The sequence below is a fragment of the Dendrobates tinctorius genome, unplaced genomic scaffold (genome assembly GCF_039654945.1).
Source record: "Dendrobates tinctorius isolate UK_male_01 unplaced genomic scaffold, ASM3965494v1 ptg000031l, whole genome shotgun sequence".
NCBI lineage: Eukaryota > Metazoa > Chordata > Amphibia > Anura > Dendrobatidae > Dendrobates > Dendrobates tinctorius.
Window position 1 is genome coordinate 20,414,423 of NW_027361699.1, and position 22,424 is coordinate 20,436,846.

The 22,424-nt window shown below is 43.6% G+C and overlaps 1 protein-coding gene across 2 annotated transcripts in view; it reads right to left on the bottom strand.

The window, feature by feature from the left end:
- Window positions 1-22,424, bottom strand: part of LOC141086290 (uncharacterized) — a 380,966-nt gene that overhangs the window by 123,505 nt on the left and 235,037 nt on the right. For both annotated transcript variants that reach the window (XM_073572238.1, XM_073572237.1), the window contains exon 6: window positions 12,815-12,998. In XM_073572238.1, the coding sequence (XP_073428339.1) occupies window positions 12,815-12,998 (184 nt within the window). The remainder of the gene's footprint in view (window positions 1-12,814; window positions 12,999-22,424) is intronic.

The window sequence follows — 22,424 nt, forward strand, 5'->3', positions numbered from 1 at the left end:
TACAAATATGAGCCCAATCTACACAAAAGTAAAGCCAAATATTACTGGCAGGGAAACAAAGTGGGCAAAATTTTAGCCAACAAAATTAAAGCCAAAATGACCAAACAAAGATTATTCCACATACAGGACGAACAAAAAAATACAATATATAACCCTAAGGAAATCAATAACACCGTCTCACACTACTATTCCTCCCTCTGTAATCAGCAGGAAAATACCGCAATCCCACAACGCACCCCCAACTAATAAATCAGTTCGTAGCAAACGTAAAACTTCCTAAAATACCGGAAGACTCATTACACATGTTGAATCAACCAATATCCCAAACAAAAATGCAGCAAACAATTAAAAGGAATGAAAAATAATAAGTCCCCCGGTCCGGACGGTCTAACAAGCGAATACTTCAAATGCCAAGATATATTAACCCCTCACATGACATCAATTTTCCAAAATTTTATGCAAACCGGGATAATCCCAAAAGAGATGATTTAGGCAACAATTATACCCCTCCCTAAACCAAATAAAATCCCCGATCGAACAAATAATTTTAGGCCAATTTCATTGTTGAACACAGACCTTAAAATTTAGACCAAAATCCTAGCTAATAGGATCTCAGAAATAATCCTGGCCTTAGTGCATAAAAGCCAAGTGGGATTTGTTCAGTCTAGACAGACCTTGGATGGTATCAGGAGGATGATTGATATCATCCATGTAGCCGGAGGGAGGCAGACCCCTCTATGCTCCTCTCTTTAGATGACGAAAAGGCATTCAATCGGGTGCATTGGGGGTTCTCATTTGAAGTATTATCCAGATTTGGGTTTGACAGTAATATGGTCCGAGCGATCACCCATCTATATTTTAACCCGTCAGCCTCAGTTCTCATTTCTGGAATGATGTCAGATACATTTGATATCACTAATGGAACGAGGCAGGGGTGCCCACTCTCTCCCCTTTATTTGCATTAATAATGAGTATTAATAATACTCTATTGAGTGACTCTTTGGTATTGGGAAGGGACAATACAATGTCATCAGCAAATAGCCCAATTTTGTCCTCTACATTACCAATTTTAATGCCAGCTATCCCAGGATGTGATCTGATTTTTTTCAGCATTAATAATCGAACCCTTAGCTGAAAAAAATCAGAGTTACAAACAATCATATTAAAATACATATGGCAGGAAAAACAGCACAGAGTTAAAGCAGATATACAATATATCCCATAAAAGAAGGGGGACTGGGTTGTCCCTCAGTGGTGAGGTATTATTGGGCAGCCATATTTGAACAACTGAGGTTGATGAGGAATGATAAAGATAACAGACATTGGATAGAAATCGTGAAACATCTCATAAAATCCCCAAATGATACATTTTTTTATTCATATATCATTGCTGAGCGTAACCCCAGAGATGACAAAAAATTGCGTCTGCCACCAATGGTGGAAGCTGCGCTGGGAGTGTGGAGCATTCTAATCTATAAACTGCACACTATTAATTTGGAGCTCTCTAAAGCCCCCATAGAGACTTTGGAAATGTGTATCCGGGATCTCCAGATTCGTAACTGGTAATCCCTGGGAATCCTGTTGGTTGGGGATATGTATGAGGAAGGAATATTATTGTCCTTCTCTACGATCAGGGAGAAATATCTCCTTACACATAGAGATCGTTATAAATACCTGCAAATAAGACATTATTTACAAGGGAACAAAGATATAATGTTTTCACAACCCTCAAAATTATATGCAATGCTCCTCGCCCCAGCACGACAAATAAGAGCGCTGTCTGTAAGCTATAACAATAAGCTGAAGTAGACCTTTCCCTCTTTGGACTCGTATCTCCACAAATAGGAGACTGATCTACAGTGCGGGATTATCCCGGGGCAATGGCGGACATCCTTCTCAATGATAGGGCCATACTCTAAGTGCACCAATCACTTGAAGAATGCCAGAAAACTGCTGCACAGGTGGCACTTCACACCATACAGCTACCGCAACTCCCCAGATGTGTGCTGGAGGTGTGGAGACGCCAATGCAGATATGTTACATGACTGGTGGAAGTGCCGTAAAGTAAAGCAGCTCTGGAATGCAATCTCCCATTTAGTGTCGCAGATTAGTGGCATCCCAATAAAAATTGGGAAAGAGCAGGCGTTTCTTGCCATTGACCTGGATTTAAATCCGCACAAGTTCAGGACAGTGATTACACACACCCTCATAGATACTGGAATTAAAATCGCAGGATACTGGAAAAACCCCAAATGTCCATCATTGTCTGAGTTTGTGGCATTGGTGAATGATAATTGTCTATCAAAGAAGATAACTGCTTCATCCACCAATAATACAATATCATATCTCAGGAGATGCGACAGCTGGCTATCATTCAGACTTAATACTGTGATTATAGAGATGTAATAGAGCTATTCATGGTAACACATGGTTATAATAATCTGTTGTCATCACTCCTTCTATTTACCCTTCTTTTTCCTATAATATTTAACTATGTTAAATTATTATTATATTTAGCCGATTAATGTTTTGAGGAAATTTCTGTAACAATGTACAATGACTGAAGGCTAAATGGTTGTAAAGATGACTATTACTTAAATTTAATAAAAAGTTTATGGTTAAAAAAAAAAGGAAGCTGTACTGGAGCGCTACCAGGAGGTCTTCGCTGGATGAAGATGACTTTGGGTGTACCACGGCTATAACCCATGAAATTCCTACAGGAAATGCTGCCAGAGTCTGGAGAGATATTGGCAGATAAAGCCTCAGATGTACAAGGAAGTAAAGGAGATGCTGGCTCACATGCTGCAGAGTAAAGTCATATGAGAGAGTCAGAGCCCGTGGGTGACTCCCATTGTTTTAGTCCGGAAAAAGGACGTAACCCTGAACTTTTGTGTCAATTACAAACGACTGAATGCTTGTACGGTGCGGGACTCCTATCCATTGCCCATAATTGAGGAGTCGTTATCTGTCTTAGGAGAGGCAAAGTATTTTTAGTTCCTGGATCTGGCCAGCGCGTACTGGTAGGTGCCCATGGATGAACACGATCGGCCGAAAACAGAGTTCTTACAGCCCATGGGATTGTTTGAATTTAATCGGATGCCCTTTGGCCTGACTAATGCTCCCAGGATGTTTCAGCGGTTGATGGAAAGATGCCTGGGGGACCTGAGCTTCAAAGCAACACTCATCTATCTGGATGATATAATTGTCTATGCAGCCACCTTTGAAGAACATCTCCGGTGGCTGGAGTCGACTACAGAAGCACGGCCTGAAAGTGAAGCCCCAAAAATGTCACCTTTTCAGCAAACAAATCGAGTATATGGGACACATCGTATCCACCGAGGGAGTGAGACCTGCCCATGAGAAGATAGCGGCAGTACAGCACTTGCCCACCCCAAAGACAGTGAAAGACGTTCGGGCCTTTCTGGGGCTTACGGGTTACTACCAAAGGTTCGTGAAAAATTTCACCCATATTGCTAATCCACTGCTGGAACTACTAAAGGGAGTTCCCTGTAGCTCAAATAATTGGACTATCCAATGGGGAAGTAGCCAGGAAGAAGCCTTCAGAGCCTTGAAGATGGCCTTGACTGAGGTCCTAATACATGCCTATGCGGATTTCTGGCAGCCCTTCATCCTTCACACCCATGGAAGCTTACGTGGCCTGGGGCCGTTCTATCACAAATGCAGGAAGGGAAGGACCGAGTGATTGCCTATGCAAGCTGGTCTCTTCATGACTCGGAACGGCACCCGGACAATTACAACTCCTTCAAGTTGGAATTGCTGGCGTTGTTGTGGGCGATGACCGAAAAGTTTGCAGAATACTTGTCGGGGTCTGAAGTCCTAGTACGCACTGATAATCCCCTAGCTCACCTAGAAAATCAAAATTGGGGGCCTTGGAACAGCGATGGGTGGCCCGCATGGTGAATTATAGGTACAAGATCGCTTATTGGGCTGTAGCTGAGAACACACACGTGCATGCTCTTTTGAGAGAGACCCATGAGTGGCCTAAACACGACTGAGATGAAGAACTGGAGGACGAAGAGATTCCTGCTTTTCGGGAACTTGCTAGGTCATTGGTGGTGACACAGGGACAGATCGGAGAGGCGTCTGGAGAACAGGTGCTGGGACGACCTCAGGATAACTGAGTGCAACTCAAGCAAGCAGATAAGGAACTTGCCCAGTTGATAGAGTGGATGGCTTTGAAGCGACTTCTCAGCAGGTGCGAGAAATATGCTCTGTCCCTGGAGTTCTGCAGATTCTGAGACAGTGGGAAAAGCTCCAGTTGGAGGACAGCTTGCTGTAAAGAAGAGTGCAGTTGGTGCGGGAGTTGGTGATCACCTGGCAAGTGGTTCTCCCAGAGAAGTTGCTCCATGTAGTGGCTATGGATGCCCATGAGAGAGGGCCTCACTTTGGTCCGGAGAAGACGTTCCAGTGTCTACAGAGGCTTGTATATCACCCCCACTTGACGACTGCAGTAGAAGAGGCCTGTTAATGATGTCGGAGCTGTGAACTAGCCAAAGCTCCAGAGCAGAGAACCCCAACGCAGACCATCATGACTTCTGCCCCCTTAGAGTTATTGATGATTGATTACTTAACCATGGGCCCAACCCATCTCAGGAATAAATGTTGCCTGGTGATGACTGACCACTTTACCAAGTTCGCTGCGGTAACTCCAACCCTGGACCAGACTGCTGAGTCAGCAGCACAGACCATTTGCCAAGACTTCATCTGGGTGTACGGTTGCCAGTAAAGGATCCATTCTGATCAAGGCGCTTGCTTCCAAGGTCGAGTGATGAAGGAGTTATACCGTTTGTACTGAATTGAGAAGTCGAGGACTACACCCTATCACCCTCAGGGGAATGGAGCCTGCGAACTTTTCAATCGAACGTTGATTTGGATGCTCCAAACATTGGAGGTGGCCTGAGTACGTGGCTGAATTGGTCTGGGTGTACAATAATCGAGTGCACAGTACAACGGGATACACTCCGTATACCCTGCTGTTCGTGTGAAAAGGATGGGAAATTACAGAGCTTCAGTTGGAAGAAGACTGCCCGCAGATGGGGGTGTCTTCCTGGGTCCAAGAACATCGACATCAGCTAAAGACTCTTCACCGGCTGAGGCAGACGAAGTTCCGAGAACTCCAACACCATGAAGTGGCACCTATTCAAGGGACAGCTCTAAAGGCAGGAGATCGAGTGTTGATCCAAGACAAGTTGCCCTGGGGCAAGTTGGAGCATCGATGGGAGAAAACCCCGTATCGAGTGAGATGCCGAGTTGGGTCTGATGGGCCGGTGTATGAAGTTCAACCCGAACAGGAAGAAGGAGCTCCTACTCGAATAGTCTACCACAGCATGCTGCATCCTTGCTTGTCACAGGGTCCCAAGGAAGGAGGGAAAGTTCCGGACATCACCAAAACGCTCACCCCAATGGTTCCCAACTGTGATGAGGAAGAGACACTCGCCTCGTTCTCAGATTTGGAAAATTCACCATCCACCAGTCCCAGGGAAGTGTATAGGCCTGAAACGGTAACCACAGAGACGGCCGAATCATCAGATCAAGATATGCTCCTGTCTTCTACCAGTCAACCTGAACTGCACCGATAGGAGCGGATGACAGCTGGCATGCCTCCCTCTCATTGTAAACAAGACCAGTTTATTTGGCAAGAAGTTATTCAAGAAATGGAAGAGTGTGAACGTCTGATGAAGGAACTCTCAACCGTGGAATGGCAAGTTAAAGGAGGGCGGGAGTGTAAGGAGGAAGACTGGGCTGCAGGTACCTGCGTCATGCCAGGTCTGGAACTGTGGAGGCTGTGTCCAATTTTGCCGGGGGGAAAGAATGGGGAACCGGACAGGTCCCATGACCCGTGTAGAGGGGGCATGGCTAGGCCAGGCAGTGAGGCGGAAGCGTGGGAAAGAGACAGAGTTTTCCCGCCAGCAGCGAGAGCAGAAACAGGTGTGCATCGAGCTCCACAGCATGAGAGACAGCACGGAGTCGTGCCCCAGCAGAGCTTACGAGAATGCTCAAGTAAGTCAGTGAGTGTGCAGAGCACCACATGCCTGATTAAGGCTAGTTTCACCCTAGCATATTTTACATGCAGTGCACGGCGCCGCAAAGCCCCGCCCCCTGCCCGCCCCATCCGGTCATCTCCTCCTACTATCGCACACGGCTGCATGCGATCTGCAAACCTTATCTTTAGCATAGGGTGCGCAGACCGTGCGTTGGCCGTGCGCTAGTAGGATTTTTGCATGCGCTGCGCACTCTTGAAGGTGCGCCGTCCGCGCCAAAATGCAACATGGTGCGCTCGGCGCACACCGGCATATAGTATATATGTGGTATATATGTAGTATGCATGTTGCATGCAAGTAGTATATATGTTGTATATATGTATGTTGCATGCATGTAGTATGGATGTAGTATATATGTAGTATGTATGTAGTATGTATGTATGTTGCATACATGTAGTATATATGTAGTATGTATGTTGCATGTAGTATATATGTAGTATATATGCATGTTGCATGCATGTAGTATATATGTAGTATATATGTAGTATGTATGTTGCATGCATGTAGTATATATGTAGTATGTATGTTGCATGTAGTATACAGTATATGTTGTATATATGTATGTTGCATGCATGTAGTATATATGTGGTATATATGTAGTATGCATGTTGCATGCATGTAGTATATATGTTGTATATATATATATGTTGCATGCATGTAGTATATATTTTGTATATATGTATGTTGCATGCATGTGGTATATATGTAGTATTCATGTAGTATATATGTAGTATATATGTAGTATGCATGTTGAATGCATGTAGTATATATGTAGTATATATGTAGTATGTATGTTGCATGTAGTATATATGTACGTTGCATGCATGTAGTATATATGTGGTATATATGTAGTATGCATGTTGCATGCATGTAGTATATATGTTGTATATATGTATGTTGCATGCATGTAGTATTCATGTAGTATGTATGTAGTATGTATGTATGTTGCATGCATGTAGTATATATGTAGTACGTATGTTACATATGTATGTACAATTATCTCTCTCACAGGTACACAGAGGGGCCATACAACTGATCTGCAAGCCAGATCTGAGGGACATATGGCATGCAGAGCGGTGATTGTCATTTTACATTTACACTTTTGTCACCGATTGGTCAGTAAATATTGATCAGCCAATTTACACCAAAAGGGTTAATAAATAGAGGTAATGCCAGGATCTCCCAATCCATTTTCTCTTCTATGACTGATGCTAACATGCTATGACTGGCCTGTCAATTCTGACCAGTCAATCACAGTGATCGTTGATGTGGGAGGGGGGGGTGGTACAGTCCCTCATGGCGACATGCAAAGACAGCAGCCATCATTACAGTCGTTACATTACACAGATATTACACAATCACTGTGCAATTCAGCGTGGTGACTGGAACTTGAAGCGCTGGACATATACAGTGCATGTCAAGAAGGGGTTAAAATGACAATAATTTAAGAATATTGTTAACAAATGGCTGCCATACATTGTATAGGGCAGGCTAAGGGCATATTTCCACGGTCAGTAACGCTGTGGATTGGACGCTGCGTACAGCCGCAAGGTCCAATCCGCAGTGGCCAGATGTTACAGCATAGTGGATGGGATTTTATACGTATACACAGATGCGGCGCATCTTTTTAGACCGCAGCATGTCTATTTATCTTGTGGAGATGCTCAGTCTCCGCAAGATAAATATCACAGTCCAATGTATAGGATGCGGTGATTCCGCATGGTTCAATGAACACATGTGGAATTACAGAGCATACAAAAGCCGGCAGTGCTTTGGATGGAGCAGACATGTGCTGCGTCCAAAGCGCTGCCGGTTTGTGCCCGTGGAAACATACCCTTAGGAGCCGAGACCTCTCCATGATGCGTGTGTGACAGCTTTGTTACATACAGCTGCTTCTCACAAAATCAGAATTTCATCAAAGAGTTAATTTTTCTTTCAGTTCTTCAATACAAAAAATGAAACTCATATATTATATAGAGTCATTACAGAGTGATCTATTTCAAGTGTTTATTTCTGTTAATTTTGATGATTATTGCTTACAGCCAATGAAAACCGAAAGTCATTAAGTCATTATCTCAGTAAATTAGAATACTTTATAACACCAACCTGAAAAATGGTTTTAAAATCTGAAATGTTGGCTTACTGAAATGTATGTTTAGTAAATGCACTCAATATTTGGTCGGGGCTCCTTTTGCATCAATTACTGCATCAATGCGGCGTGCCATGGAGGCGATCCAATCAGCCTGTGGCACTGCTGAGGTTTTATGGAAGCCCAGGTTGCTTTGATAGCAGCCTTCATCTCATCTGCATTGTTGGGTCTGGTGTCTCTAATTTTCCTCTTGACAATACCCCATAGATTCTCTATGGGGTTAAGGGCAGGCGAGTTTGCTGGCCAATCAAGCACAGTGATACTGTGGTTTTTAAACCAGGTATTGGTACTTTTGGCAGTGGGATAGGTGCCAACTCCTGCTGGAGAAAGAAATTTCCATCTCCAATAAGCTTGTCAGTAGAGCGAAGCATGAAGCGCTCTAAAATTTCCTGGTAGATGGCTGCACTGACTTTGGACTTGATAAAACACAGTGGACCAACACCAGCAGATGACATGGCTCCCCAAACCATCACTGATTGTGGAAACTTCACACTAGACCTCAAGCAGCTTGGATTGTGTGCCTCTGCACTCCTCCTTCTGACTCTGGGACGATGATTTCCAAATGAAATGCAAAGTTTACTTTCCTTATGGCGTGTGTCAATGACTGCCTTCTGGACATCTATCAAGCCAGCAGTCTTCCCTATGATTGTGGAACCTACTGAAACAGACTAAGAGACCTTTTTAAACACTTAGGAAGCCTTTGCAGGTGTTTTTTGTTAATTATGCTAATTTGCGGAGACAAGGACTTTTGCATTTTCATTGGCTGTAAGCAGGGGTGCACCTACCATGAGGCAAGTAGAGCACTGTGCCTCAGGCGACGGAGCGTCCCTGAAGAGAGGGGGCAGCAGATTTTGCCAGTGTAGTAACTGAACTTGCATTGGAGAAGCAGAATCAGTTACTATTCTATTGCCTTGCGGGCCCGGCCACCGCATGGCAATGTTTAATGCCGCCAGCCAGTCGGAGGCTGGCAGCTGACGTCAGCATGCATGTCGCCGACGTATGACGTCATTGTCATTCGCTGGCGAGTACGTGCTTGAAAAGCCTGGAGGCCGGGAGCATCGCCGCTGGAGTGCAACAAGGTAAAGAGAAAACTTTTTTTTATTGAAAGCGGCAAACCGCAGTGTGTTTCACCAGCAGGATGGAGACACATGGACCATGTGTCTCCATCCTGCCCAGGGACAAAATGGAGCACGGGGGCAGAATGGAGCATGGTGGCAGAATGGAGCACGGGGCAGAATAGAGCATGGGGGTAGAATTGAACACGGGGGCAGAATGGATCACGGGGGTAGAATAGAGCATGGGGGCAGAATGGATCACAGAGGCAGAATAGAGCACTGGGGCAGAATAGAGCACTGGGGCAGAATGGAGCATGGGAGGCAGAATGGAGCATGAGGGGCAGAATTGTGCACGGGGGCAGAATGGAGCACGAGGGGAAGAATAGAGCAGGGGGCAGGATCATGGGGCAGGATGGAGACAGATGGGGCAGGATCATGGGGCAGGATGGATACGATGGAGACAGATGGGGCAGGATCATGGGGCAGGATGGATACAATGGAGACAGATGGGGCAGGATCATGAGACAGATGGGGCAGGATGGGACATCATATGGGGGCAGAATGGATACTCATGAGGGCAGGATGGGAGAACATACGGCTGGAGCCAGGAATTTGACACACGGGGCCAGGATATACCAAAGGGGATAATTAAGGGATTATCTGTGTAGCAAGGTGGATATTAAAGCTTAACCTTTATTAGGCAAAATTGTAAAAAAACAAATAAGTCAAACAACAAAAACAAAGGGGTACCACAGTGAAGGAAGTGCCCTATAACCAATGAACAGAAAAGGGGGGTTGTTAAAAAGGTACTACTGGCCTCTCAGATCCTCAATATTAATCTGACCTGATAGCAAAATGACTATAGTTGCCCATAGGACGAATAGTATATACATGGTCCCATTTATATGGTACAAATAAGTGGTGCTTATAAGAAAAGGATGTTATACCCATACAAGTTATTGTGACTTACTTGGGCAAGTGGATGACATATCTTATGGACAATTATAGTCATTTTGTGTTTTTTTGGGTGGGTTGCCCTGGAGTGGTGCTTCTAACCTAAGTTCCCTGCCCTGCTCCTATACTCCCTGCTGCTTCACCTTTTATCGGCATCATCTTGTGACTGCAACTTCTGTCTGCGGGAAGTCAGAAGTAACAGAAACACACTATCAGGCCACGTTCACATGTTCAGTATGTTACCTCAGTATTTGTATAATAGAAACACGTCACCTCACCACCACTTCTGGATTTATCACCCACTCCTGATTTTGCTTACAAATACTGAGGTAAAATACTGACCATATACTGAACATGTGACTGTGGCTTTAGGCTGGTTTCACACATCCTGTTATTTCCGGCATCGGAAAAACCAATACTGGAGATCTCCGTGTGTGCAATACGTGTGGCAACTGTGTGCCGACCATGTGCCGCATCAGTACCACACGGACGGCCGCCGGGGAAGAAGCGCTACAATAAGCAGTGTTCCCCGGCCAGGGGCGCACCTATAATGAAGCAAGTTGATCACTTCACCTCAGGCGGCATTGAGTTCTTGAAGACAATTGAAAGGCTGGAGTCACACACAACGTATAAAAATACGGTCCGTATTTTACTGTAGAAATATGCAGAAATGTTCCCTGAACAGTGATCCATATGTCACCCATTGGCAATGCTTTGATGCAATTTTTCCGCATGTAAGCATCCGTATGACATCCGTATTGCATCCGTATGCCGAGATTTTCTCACTGGCTTGCAAAATGGACATATAATGGACCCCAATGACAGGTTTTAAAACACAAACAAAGAATAGATATAGACACATATAATACATATATACTGCTCAAAAAAATAAAGGGAACACAAATAGCCTGTTGCAAATGGAATAGTGTTTCCTTTATTTTTTTGAGCAGTATATGTATATTTATATATATATATATATATATATGTATATATATATATATATATATATATATACACATGTCAATGAGACACATTTATATATATATATATATGTAGTTCATAGAGTTCTACATAGCATAATAGCCGCTAAATCATATGCCGGCTTCTGTAAAATCATTACAAAACCCAATATGAAATGACACATGTTTTACATAGTCAATCATTTCATTTAGTTTTTTTATATGTCTTTGACTAAATTAATTTTATCAAAAACTTTGTGTAATTATTTCATTAAGCGAATTTGTAATTAATGTGTGTGTGTCTTTTCTAACCCTTTACTACTATAGGATTAATAATGGATAGGTGTCAGTGACATCTCTCCATTATTAACCTGGCTTAATGTCACCTTTCAATTGCAAGGTGACATTAACCCATTATTAACTCATAACCCATCTTATAGATGCGCCTTTTCTGGGGTGGCTGTGAGCAGATTTTTTTAACCGGGGGCGACCCAAAAACAATGGTCCCTCTCTAGGCTATTAATATCTGCCCTCACTCACTGGCTTTCCCTCTCTGGCGGAGAAAATACCGCAGGAGCCCAAGCAATTTTTTTTCACAGAATTTACCCGTTAATTTAACACCTACATGTCCCAAATTTTACACACATACACTAAACTAATTATTAGTCAAAGACATATATAAAACTAAATGAAATGAAATGGTTTATTGTATGTAAACCATGTGTCATTTCATGTTGGGTTTTGTAATGATTTTACAGAAGCCGGCAATTGATTTAGCAGCTATTATGCTATGTAGAACTGAATGAACGATAAATATATATATGTCTCAATGACATGTATGTATATACAGTATATATATACTGTATATATATATTCTATGTGTATATATCTATTCTTTCTATTCTTTATTAAACATATCAGTGTGATTTTACTGTATTGCGAACTGAATTGCTGGCTTTTGTTAAAGGACGCCGGTGCGTATTTCTCGCAAGTCACACGTCTGGTCCATGTGTAATCTGTATTTTTTTTTGACCCCATAGCCTTGCATTGGTGTTTTACAGGCGTAATATGGTGAAAATTGCAGCATGCACGTAAAATACGACCGAGAAATAATCGGCTGATGGGAGCTGCCCCATAGATTAACATTGGGACGAGTGCAATGCGTTTTTTTTGTGCATAGCACTTGTCCATATTTCTCGCTAGTGTGACTCCGGCCTAAAGATCGATGTTTCAAATATATTCCTATTTAAAAGTGTGTGTTTTACATGTATGTCAGGTTAGGCTAGTAAAGAGTAAACCAGATTTATTTGTACTGATTTTACTATGGGGGGGTGCCATTTTGCACTTCACCTCAGGCAGCAGAGAGGCTAGGGTCACTCCTGGCTGTAAGCCATAATCATCAACATTACCAGAAATAAACACTTGAAATAGATCACTCTGTTTGTAATGACTCTAAATAATATATGACTTTCACTTTTTGCATTGAAGAGCTGAAATAAATTAACTTTTTGATGATATTCTAATTATGTGAGAAGCGCCTGTAGTGTAGCAGTTGACTACCCCTTTAGTTCATATAATGTTTATGAAGAAATGTACTAGCAAACAATTTCTATTATGATGCAATTTAAAACAAACCTGCATAATAAAATTGAAACACAGTCTCATGTTGTTGACCAGGTTTGCGCAGTTGCACTTCATTTCCGCCATTTTCACCCTGAACGCAGAGATATAGTTCCGGCTTGTCTTTACATTGAAATTCGTATCTCTGATCTCCCATGGATACTTGAATGAAACGACAATCTCTTGACTGGTCAATGGTCTGCAAGAAAAGTATGCATTTTGTTATACATTATGTGACCTTGACAGCTGTGTTTTATATATATTTATATATACTGTATACGTGTGTGCATAAGGAATGACTTCCCAATTTTGCGATAAGAGTATCCAGGATTAGTTTTATTTATCCATATAAACTAACAGACATAGAAATTAACCCCTTCAACCTGAAGCCTGTTTTCACCTTCCTGATCAGGACAAATTTTACAATTCTGACCAGTGTCACTTTATGACGTAAAAATTCTGGAACGCTTCAACAGATCCCACTGATTCTGAGAATATTTTCTAGTAACATAATGTACTTCATGATAGTGGTAAAAATTTTTTCAATATGACTTGCATTTATTTGTGAAAAAATACAAAATTTGGCAAAAATTTTAAAAATGTCACTATTTTCAAACTGAAATTTTTATGCCTTTAAATCCGAGAGAAATGTCACAGAAAATAGTTACTAAATAACATTTCCTACAGGTCTACTTTACATCAGCACAATTGTTGAAACATTATTTTTTTTGTTAGGAAGTTAGAAGAGTTAAAAGTTGACCAGCGATATCTTATTTTTCCCAAAAAATTTACAAAACCCTTTTTTTTAGGGACCACATCACATTTGAAGTGACTTTGAGGTTCCTATATGACAGAAAATACCCAAAATTGTCACAATTCTAAAAACTGCACCCCTCAAGTTGTTCAAATCCACATTCAAACAGTTTATTAACACTTGAGGTGTTTTACAGGAATTAATGGAGTGTGGAAGGAAAAAATAAACATCTAACTTTTTTCTCAAAAAATTTACTTTAAACCAAAATTCTTTTATTTTTGCAAGGGTAACAGGGAAAAATGGACCCCAAAATGTGTTGTGCAATTTCTCCTCAGTACGCCGATACCCCATATGTGGGGACAAAAAATTTTATGCACAAGACAGAGCTTGGAAGGGAAGGAGCGCCATTTGACTTTTAGAAAGTATAATTTCCTGGAAACATTAGTGGATGCCATGTCGTATTTATAGAGCCCCTGATGTGCCAAAACAGTGGAAACTGCTCACAAGTGACATGTGACGACCATCTGCTGTGAGTCTGGACTGCAATTGAGACCGCACCACGAGCAACCCCGAGACCCTTTACCCCTATACAGGGATCTGGAATTACAGCAGAGCCCAGGAGGTAGCTGTCTGTATAAGAGCAGTGGACCAGAGCAGGATGGTCGCCAGAAAGGGATAAATTAACAGAACCGAAGGAGTAGTCAGGAGTCCAGGTGTAAACCAGGCGGGCGGCAGAGGTACAAAATCAGTAGACAGTAGCAGAGTCAAAATCCAGGCCAAGGTCAAGGTCTTAAGGTACTGTCACACTAAGCGATATCGCTAGCAATATCGCTATAACTTGTGACGTTATAGCGATATTGCTAGCAACATCGCTGTGTCTGATACTTACCAACGACCGGCTCCCCCGCTGGTTATCGCTGATCGCGCGAGAACGTCCTGGACTGTTTCTCGTCGTCAGCTTCCTGCGGCGCTTCCTGTAGAGATACGAGCGATGAGTGTGGAGCCGGGCGGGAGGACGCAGGATCGCCTAGTGTGACAGGTAAGTAGCGATCCCCGTCCCCAGTGATGTCGCTGGTGAGATCTGCCTGTGTGGCAGCTCACTAGCGACCACTTAGCGATGTACCAGCGATCCTGACCACGTCATATCGCTGGTCGGGATCGCTGGTACATCGCTAAGTGTGACAGTACCTTTAAACCAGGAGGGCAATAGAGGTACAAAATCGGCAGACAGTAGCAGAGTCAAAAATCCAGGCCAAGGTCAGAGTCTTAAACCAGGTGGTCAACAGAGCTACAAAATCAGCAGGCAGTAGCAGAGTCAAAATCCAGGCTAAGGTCAGAGTCAGCAATAGCAAATAACACACTAGCATACTGGGGAAACCAAGACTATATCTGGCGGCCTGCAAGACAGGCCCCAATGTATTTGAAGGATCAGGCTATCACTCACAGGCTCACAGTCTGATGACGTCATTTGGGCTGCCCCAGGACCAGGCCAGATGATGATGCACCAACCCCTTCATGACTGACAGAGGAGCAGAGCCTGTGCCCACCAGATGCCTGTGCAGGAACCCCTTCTCTGTCACCACCACCCACGGGTGAACCATGGCACCTCCTAGTGGTCGAGGCAGAAACAGCCATCCCGGAGTCTGACGGTGACGTGACAGTCTGGCGCCTCCCAGTGGCCGAAACCGGAACAGCAGTACTCGAGTCTGACGGCGACGTGACAGTCCGGTGCCTCCCAGTGGCCAAAGCAGGAACAGCAGTCCCTGTGTCTGTCAGCGATGTGACAGTCCGGTGCCTCCCAGTGGCCGAGGCAGGAACAGCAGTCCCTGTGTACCCCCCCTTCTAAGAGGGGCCTCCGGACCCTCAAAACCTGGCTAGTTAGGGTGAAGGAGGTGAAATTTCCTGATCAACCCTTTGGCATGAATGTCACCAGCAGGGACCCAATACCTCTCCTCCGGACCGTAGCCCTTCCAGTGCACCAGATACTGTACGGACCCTCTCACTAAGCGGGAGTCAAGGATACCCTGGACTTCGTATTCCAAGGCACCCCCCGACCAAAACTGGAGGAGGAGGGGACTGGACAAGATGATTTGGGGAGCGTTACAATTTGAGGAAAGACTTGTTGAAAACATTTGGCAGTTTGAATGACTGAGGGAGTTTCAGACGAAAAGCAACTGGGTTAATCACCTCAGTAATTTCATACGGACCAATGAACCAGGGACCCAGTTTGGCAGACGGCACTTTAAGCCTAATATTCCTCGTAGAAAGCCAGACTTTGTCTCCAACTCCCAGGTGCGGCCCTTTGGATCGCCGTCTGTTAGCAGCCGAAGCTTGTCTAACCTGAGCCCCTTTCAAGTTTGTGTTCACTTCTGACCAAATTGTCTTTAACTGATGAATAGATCTTTCTACCACAGCGCGGGTGCAGCCCAAGATTACAGAAAAAGGGGTAGTCTTGATGGACTCCTGGTACTGATTATTCAGGGTGAACTCTGCTAACGGCAGATGTTCCACCCAATCGGACTGATGCTGAGACACATAACAATGGAGATATTGTTCCAGAGCTTGGTTGGTGCGCTCTGTTTGACCATTGGTTTTAGGGTGATAGACAGAGGAGAAGGACAATTCAATGCCAATGCGTTTGCAGAACCCCCTCCAAAATTTCAAAATGAACTAGGTACCCCTGTCTGACACAATATTCACAGGAGCGCCATGCAGTGGTACAACATGAATAATGAACAGTTTGCTTAGGGCTTCGGAATTAGGTAGTCCAGACAGAGGAACAAAATGACAGTGCTTACTGAACCTATTCACCACCACCCAGATACACGTCTTCCCTTCTGAGGGCGGTAGGTCAGTAATAAAGTCCATGGAGATGTGAGTCCATGGACCCTCAGGGGTAGCCAAGGGCTGGAGCCAGCTGGCAGGGCGAATATGGGGAGACTTAGTGCGAGCACAGATTTCACAAGCCAGTACATAGTCCTTACAATCCTTTACTACAGTTGGCCATCAGAAATTCATCGTCACCAGTCTGATGGTATTATTGATACCTGGATGCCCTGCAAGGACAGAATCATGCGATTCCTTCTGAACTTGCAGGAAGAATGTGGCCAGAACAAACAATTTTTGCGGAGGCATAGTGTCAGGGGCTTGTGCTGGGGATCTACGGATCTCCTCCAGAAGATCCAAAGACCAGCCAAAACAACAATCCCGTTGGCCAATATTGGAGCTGGTTCAGAGTCCTCGGCCTGTGAGGGGCAAAAACTTCGAGAGAGGGCATCAGCCCTTACATTTTTAGTACCTGGTTGAAAAGTGATAACAAAATCAAATCTTGAGAAGAACAAGGCCCATCTTGCCTATCTAGGATTCAGTCTTTTTGCTGACTCCAAGTAGGTCAGGTTCTTGTGATCCGTGAACACGGTGATCTTATGTTTCGCACCTTCGAGGACGTGGCGCCATTCCTCGAAGGCCCATTTTATTGCCAACAATTCCCGATTCTCTATATCATAATTCCTCTCAGTGGAAGAGAATTTTCGGGAAAAGAAGGCACATGGACGAAGTTGAGTGAGGGATGCCATGCCTTGCGATAGCACTGCTCCTACTCCAACCTCAGAGGCATCAACCTCTACAACAAAGGGGCAGTCTAGATCAGGCTGAATCAATATCGGGTTAGAAACAAAACATTCTTTTAAAACAGAAAATGCCTGAAGTGCCTCAGGCTTCCAATTAACCACATCTGCCCCTTTCCAGGTCAAATCCGTGAGTGGTTTGGCGATCTCCGAAAAACCTTTAATAAATTTGCGATAATAGTTAGTGAACCCTAAGAATTGCTGCAGCGCTTTAAGAGACTTGGGTTGTACCCATTCCTTAATGGGTTGGATCTTGGCAGGATCCATGCGAAACCCTTTAGCTGAGACAATGTACCCCAGAAACTGTACCTCCTAAGCCATAAAACGCATTTCTCTAGTTTTGCGAATAGAGATTGTTCTCTAAGTCTCTGGAGAACAGAACAGACATGTTGGACGTGCATCATAAGGTCAGCAGAGTAGATCAGGATGTCATCTAAATAAACGACTACATATACTCCACAGATGTCTCTGAAGATATCGTTCACAAAATTCTGAAACACGGCAGGTGCGTTACTGAGCCCGAATTGCATTACGAGGTACTCAAAGTGGCCAAGGGGTGTGTTAAACGCGGTCTTCCACTCATCTCCCTTTCTTATATGGACAAGATTATATGCTCCATGGAGGTCAAGCTTAGTAAACCAACAGGCTCCCAACAGCTGATTAAAAAGATCAGGGATGAGTGGAAGCGGATACTGGTTTTTTACACTGATTGCGTTTAACTCACGGTAATCAATGCAAGGTCTGAGACCACCATCTTTCTTTTCCACAACAGGTGAAGTGGATAGTCTAATAAACCCCTTATGTACACTGTCTGCTATGTAGTCTTTCATAGCCTGATGCTCTGGACCAGAGAGATTAAATATTCTCCCCTTTGGGAGACGAGAATCAGGTATCAAGTCTATGGGGCAATCGTATCCTCTGTGAGGGGGTAATTTCTCTGATTCCACTATGGAAAAGACATCCTCATAGTCTCTAAATGCATAAGGTACAAAGGGAGGTTTGATTTTAACCTGGTTCACCGATAGCGATATACAGTTGCCCTGACACTGTGGGCTCCATTGCACAATATCACCAAGGTGCCAGTCTATGACTGGATTATGTTTACGCAACCATGGCATACCCAAAATAACTGCGGCTGCTAAATTATCAATCACAAAAAATGACACATGTTCAGTATGTAGTGTCCCCATGACATTGCAATTTCTGCAGTGACAATCTCTACTCCACCCTGGACAATAGATGTACCATTAATCGCAGTGGTTTTAATAGGGGCATTAAGCCTTAGAATAAGCTCAGGCAGCGAGGCAGGAGAGAAAAAAAAAGTTCAGGGATAATGCTTTTATATATACGCTGGATATATAAAAACGATTTTTGGGCCAGATATAAGGTGACGACCGTCTGGTGCGAGTCTGGACTGCAATTGAGACAGCAGCCTGAGCAACCCCGAGACCCTTTACCCCTATACAGGGATCTGGAATTACAGCAAAGTCCAGGAGGTAGCTGTCTGTATAAGAGTAGTGGACCAGAGCAGGACGGTCGCCAGAAAGGGATAAATTAACGGAAACGAAGGAGTAGTCAGGAGTCCAAGTCTAAACCAGGCGGGCGGCAGAGGTACAAAATCGGCAGACAGTAGCAGAGTCAAAATCCAGGCCAAGGTCAGAGTCTTAAACCAGGAGGGCAATAGAGGTACAAAATCGGCAGGCAGTAGCAGAGTCAAAAATCCAGGCCAAGGTCAGAGCCTTAAAGAAGGTGGGCAACAGAGGCCTCTAGTGGCCGAGGCAGGAACAGCCGTCCCCGAGTCTGACGGCGACGTGACAGTCCGGCACCTCCCAGTGGCCGAGACGGAACAGCAGTCCTCGAGTCTGACGGCGAGGTGACAGTCCGGTGCCTCCCAGTGGCCAAAGCAGGAACAGCAGTCCCTGTGTCTGACGGCGACGTGACATGACACCTTTTTGTAATCTAGAAATCTCATCTAGATGTGTAGTGAACATCATCATCAAGTGCTTCACAGAAGTTTATAACATTGAGCCGTGAAAATAAAGAAAAATAAAATCACATTTTTCACACAAAAATGCTTTTTTAGCACCAAATTTCAAATTTTGCATTTTCACAAGGGTAACAGGAAAAAATGGACCCCAAAATTTGTTGTGCAATTTGTTTTGATTACACTAATACCCCATATGTGGCCGAAAGCTACGTTTGAGGCACAGTACAAAGCTCAGAAGGGAAGAAGAGCAATATTGGAGTTCAGATTTTGCTGAACTGGTTTGATCCTCTGAGGTGCCAGAATAAAAGAAGCCCCCCATAAATGACCCCATTTTACAAACTACACCTCTCAATGAATTCATCTACGGGTGTAATGATCATATTGACACCACAAGTGTGTCACAGAATTTTATACTATTGGGCAGTGAAGAAAAAATAATTACATTTTTACAACCAAAATTTTGTTTTAGCCCCAGATTTTACATTTTCACAATGGGAAATGGGTAAAAATGGCACCAAAATTTGTCTCATAAAGACATGCTGCTGAATGTGGAAATACACCATATGTGACATACAGTATTGATTAGTCATACGGCGAGACTCAGGAGGGACGGAGCGCTATTTGCCTCCTGGAGCATAGATTTTGCTAGAATAGTTTGTGCACTTCATATACAGAGCCACTAAGTGCTAAAAGAGCAGAATCCTCCCCCAAGTAACCCCATTTTGGAAATTATACCCCTTTAGGAGTTTATCTACAGGTATAGTGACAATTTTACCTCCATGGGTGTTTTCCAGAAACAAGCAGCAGTGGATGTTGCTGAGTGAAAATTGCAAACTGCCATTGTGGTACCTGTACATTGCAGTCCCAAGTACGTGCCCAGCTCGCTCATGCTTCTGGAGACAAGCACTTGTAAATTAGGCGGGCTGTCATCGCTACAGAAATGCCAAACATGTGGACACTAAATGTAGTTTAGGCACACTGGTGCTCAGAAAGGAGGAGCTATAGCACTTTTCCATAGCTTTTGTACTACCATTAACATGAAAGCCCCCTATATTTCCTTTAACAGATGACGGTGCTGAGTGAGGACTTCCTTTTTCTGTGGATTGATTTGAAGCTTTTGTAGGGAACACTTTACATAACATATGGGATCACCTTTATCTGATGCTCTACGCTGAGCACTTACATCGGGGTTTACATCTAAATCTTTGAGTAACGTGATTCAGATGAGACCCCCAAGCTCTTTTATGTACACCTAAAAATATGGGCTGCCGGATCATAGGTAGCCACACAGCGTCTACAGTGCCTCCATCTGCTTCATTATAGAGAATCTTCCACCGAGGATTCCATCTGAATCATGTTTTTCAGAGATTTACACGGAAACCCTGGTATAAGTGCTCAGCGTAGCGCGCAGGATAAATGTGAGCCAAGCCTTACTGTAATCTTTGGGTGGCAGAGTTGAAAAATCCACAGCAGGTAAAGAATTAGATTTATTTATTTTTATGCCGTTTCTTGTGTGGTATAAGCGATTAGACGACTTTATTGTTCAGGTTGGTGCGATTACAGCGATATCAGATTTATATTGGGTTTTTATGCTTGGCTGCTTTTTATTGCAAAAACTAGTTTTTGCATCGCCATATTTTGATAGCTATAATTTTTACTTATTTTGGCTGACATAGTCATGTGAGGGATTTTTTTTTCGGGACGAGTTGATGTTTTTATTTGTTTGGGCACATGACTTTTTTTTATCGCTTTCTATTCCTATTTTTGGGAAGCAGAATTAACAAAAATCAGCTGTCACGACACAGCTGTCGGGTGACCCAGGACCAGGGGTGCCTTCCTTGTCCCTATCACTAGGGGGCACCTTTGTATGCATCCTTTTTTATATGTAGAGGTACATCATCTGCACTATATACATTTGTTTGCATTGTGTGTTTTGTGGTACACCACACCTAGTTTGGGGAATTTTTCAAGGGGACATTTTTTCATGTGTATACTAATGACCTGTGTACCCAATATTTTGGCGGACCCTAAATTTTATAGTGGTCCGATAGCACTTCTTCTGATTGTGTGTGGGGGGGTTTCTCTCAGAATCTATATATAAACATAATCATATTAGATCAGTTGAGATACTAGTTATCTGGAGAAAATATATCTCTAGATTGAGATTAGCTATTATAGCAACATTTTAAGGGAGAAGACTACCTGTGAAGAAGTCTAAGAAGATTCCACAGACATCTCTCTTCTTTCTCACCTACTTGTTCAATATCTTATCACACCCCTGCCACTATGGGGTCTTATAGGGGTAGTAGGGAGAGCCACCGAGGAGCGGGGGGGCCAATACGCAGGTCCTAGGGCTCCAACTTTTGCTGACAGGCAGGGATACACAGGCCAGCATAGGGGCAGGCACGTCCCTATGGTGTTTCATCTCTTTGTGTATGATGCATTGCTAATTTTAGTGTATTTTGTTTAATTGACTAATAAAGGTTTGACATTTTTAATAGTGTTATATGAGATGACTGTGAATTTTTTTTGATTTGATCTCATAGAAAAAATCTTTTGGATACTATGAACAAAGGTTAGCTGAAAACTCCAGTCATTCAAAATATTCACTCACAAAGAACAGAGGAATGCACCAGGGAGTGGAGGAAGGGCAAGAAACAATAGTAGGTACTTGGTCTTCCTTGGTTCATTCTACAGAATCCTGTAATAGATTGGCAGACTCAGGAAGTGGTAAAGTGGAGCAAGTATTGTCAAGGACATTGTTTTGGTAGGGTGGATACCCAGTCTGTTCCAAAATACCTGCCGGATTTTGGAGCAGGGATGCCAAGAACTCCCTCCACATCGTCCTTATGATTGTGCCATTAATCTTGTTCCTGGTGCCAAGCTACCTAAAAGCAGACTATATAATATCTCTGGCCCGGAAAGGCAGGCAATGAAGGACTACATCGCGGAAAGCCTGGCTAAAGGTCATATCAGCCCATCCTCATCCCCCATTATCGCGTGGTTCTTTTTTGTAAAGAAAAAATATGGGGGGTTTCCGCGAATTCAATACGATCACTGTCCGTGATTCTTATCTGTTCCCTCTCATCCCGGACCTCTTTAATCAGATTGTAGGAGCAAAATGGTTCTCAAAGATGGATCTCATTGGGGCATATAATCTTAATCACATTAAGGAGGGGGATGAGAGGAAAACAGCGTACAGTACGACTGAGGGACACTATGAGAACCTGGTGATGCCTTTTGGGTTGACGAACGCGT